This window comes from Morone saxatilis, unplaced genomic scaffold, assembly GCF_004916995.1.
Source record: "Morone saxatilis isolate NCDOM2014 unplaced genomic scaffold, NCSU_SB_2.0 Contig1, whole genome shotgun sequence".
Lineage (NCBI taxonomy): Eukaryota > Metazoa > Chordata > Actinopteri > Moronidae > Morone > Morone saxatilis.
Genome location: NW_023339651.1, coordinates 13,953,074 through 13,955,336, shown reverse-complemented (window position 1 = coordinate 13,955,336; position 2,263 = coordinate 13,953,074). Strand labels below are relative to the sequence as shown.

General features: G+C 41.1%; 1 protein-coding gene across 1 annotated transcript in view; it reads right to left on the bottom strand.

Annotated features, from left to right (window-relative positions):
* bahcc1b (BAH domain and coiled-coil containing 1b) overlaps positions 1–2,263 on the bottom strand; it is a 46,196-nt gene that overhangs the window by 13,652 nt on the left and 30,281 nt on the right. Inside the window, 1 exon segment of the mRNA XM_035669901.1 lies at positions 2,225–2,261. Within this exon segment, the coding sequence (XP_035525794.1) occupies positions 2,225–2,261 (37 nt within the window).

The window sequence follows — 2,263 nt, the reverse complement described above, 5'->3', positions numbered from 1 at the left end:
GAGAGAAGACGAGAGGAGAGTAGAAAGAAAAAAAATCTAAAATTATCTAAAAAAGAAATGAATATTTGTCCATCCATCCAGACCACATCTTTCTGTTGCAATTCCACGTGTCTGACTGTTCACCTCTGAGCCCTCTGACCTTCTAAGCCTCAAAGTTAACCTCATGTCACGTCCTCATCAACAACATGGTAAGTGCACATTTGAGTATATGGCCAGAAAGGATGTGTTCAAATACATGCATACTTTTGGTCTGGCCTGTTTTTTGTGGTTGCAATAAATCTTAATGCTACACCATACAATCATATTTTAGACAATAGTGTGTACTTCCAACTTTGTGGCAACAGGAGGAACGAGCCAGGTACATAAAGGTATAATTTTTCAAATTTTGTTAATGAAGGACTAAACACCTTTGATGAATTGGATTGCCAACTGTCAGTCAAACCGTATGACCCGCGTTTGCGTTAAACAAGGCCCTTTTAAGATCGTCGAAACATAGCTGAAACCACTCCGCCTACACATTTTAGGTGCCGGAATAGACCTTTATCACAGCAGCCATTTTGACATGCAATACAAGGGTAAACACAGATGTTACCAATGATACTAATTAAGGTTTCTGTTCCATTCAGGTCAAACAGAGTCAGAGTGCTGTTATTGTGCATGTTGGCTCACTGGAAAGGCTTTGCTACACTAAATGGAAATTGGTAACACCTGTGTTTACCCTGCGACTTCATGTCAAAATGGCTGCTGTGAAAAAGGCTTACATTTTTTTTAAACTTTCTGAAACCGTTAATCCAAAAATCATGCCCACTTTGCCGCCCACTGGTGAGATGAGCACAGGTGAGAATGTAAGCAGGGTTTAAACTTCTCTCTCAAGCTCTCTTTTTTTAATTTGTCACCCCTCTACTTCCACCACTTTTTGTACAACCAAGTGAAACACCACAAATGCATTCAAGGTGAGACTGTCCAAAAGTGTGCGTTGTTATCTCCATTTCAACGATTCACATCACCTTCAAGTGTTTGCTTTTCAGAACAGACATAAACACTTCTGCGTTAAGGTGTGGTTGGACAACACATTGTACAAACTAGTTTCTTTCAAGCATACAATTTCTTTATGGATCAACAGCAGAGGCCGAGCTCACTAATGCTCCTGTGGCTGACTGAGAGCAAATCCTTGTTGTCAGGTTATTGGGGAAAGCCTGGCCAAATGAATGCCCGTGGTTTTGGAATGATACGTTCAATAATCACGTGCAAATGCTCAGATGTCCACATACTTTTGGCCAGATAGTGTAATTGTATCAAGAAGAATCATCAGTGGAGTTTGGAATCGTTACTGTTCCTCTCTTACTCTATCATGTTTCATTTAAACCCACAACTCTCATGAGAAGATGAAAGCATAAACAAATGATACAACGCTTATTAATAACAACAGAAATGCTGCTCAGGCACGTAGTGATCAGCGCTACTAATTAAACAAGTTCTGTGTGAATGTGTGTGGTGCACCAGCATGTATGACTAAAGCCTTTCATTGTCATTTTCATTAGCGCTTTCTAATCATGGTAACCGTGACAAACCTTGAGTTTCTCTAATCATTTTATCAAGGCGAGGGGTGCACATGCTAACAGAGGTGGGGCAGCATGAGAAAACACATTTATCATTATGAGTGTTGAATACTGGCTGTGTGTGTGTGTGTGTGTGCGTGTGTGTGTGTTTCCAGCTTGTGCAGGAATGTGTGAAAGCATGAAAGTGTGCACGTCTAAGGTGTTAAGTAATGTGTGGTTGTGTGTTGCAGCGGGTGGGGGTGGTGTTGAGTCGTTTATCACTGTAATAACTGTACATCAGGACTTTGTCCAGCTGTATTAATATATGCTTGAGGTTAGCAAGGAATCAGAACATAATCAATGCAAGTGATAAATATGATTAAAAGTGATTAATGATGATTAATGAAGGCCTCATCTCCATTGCCTTCTCTCATTTAAAATCAGTCTTACAGCTCCCATCACATAACCCATTGTGTGTATGCGTGTGCGTGTGTGTGTGCGAGCAGCTCCTTCCAGTGCCCAATCAAGCAAATCATCAGCTATAGAGCATTTGAATCAATTCAGCTGAAGAAGAACTTCTTGAAAATCAACCGTGCCTTTCACTAAAAACACAAACAGAAATCAGGATGAATGAGCGGGGCTTGCCAATCACACTGATTATACTGACGCAATATCAGAGGACTGACCTGAGTCTCTTGGAGCTCTCTGTAGCAGCTGGGCCGGGG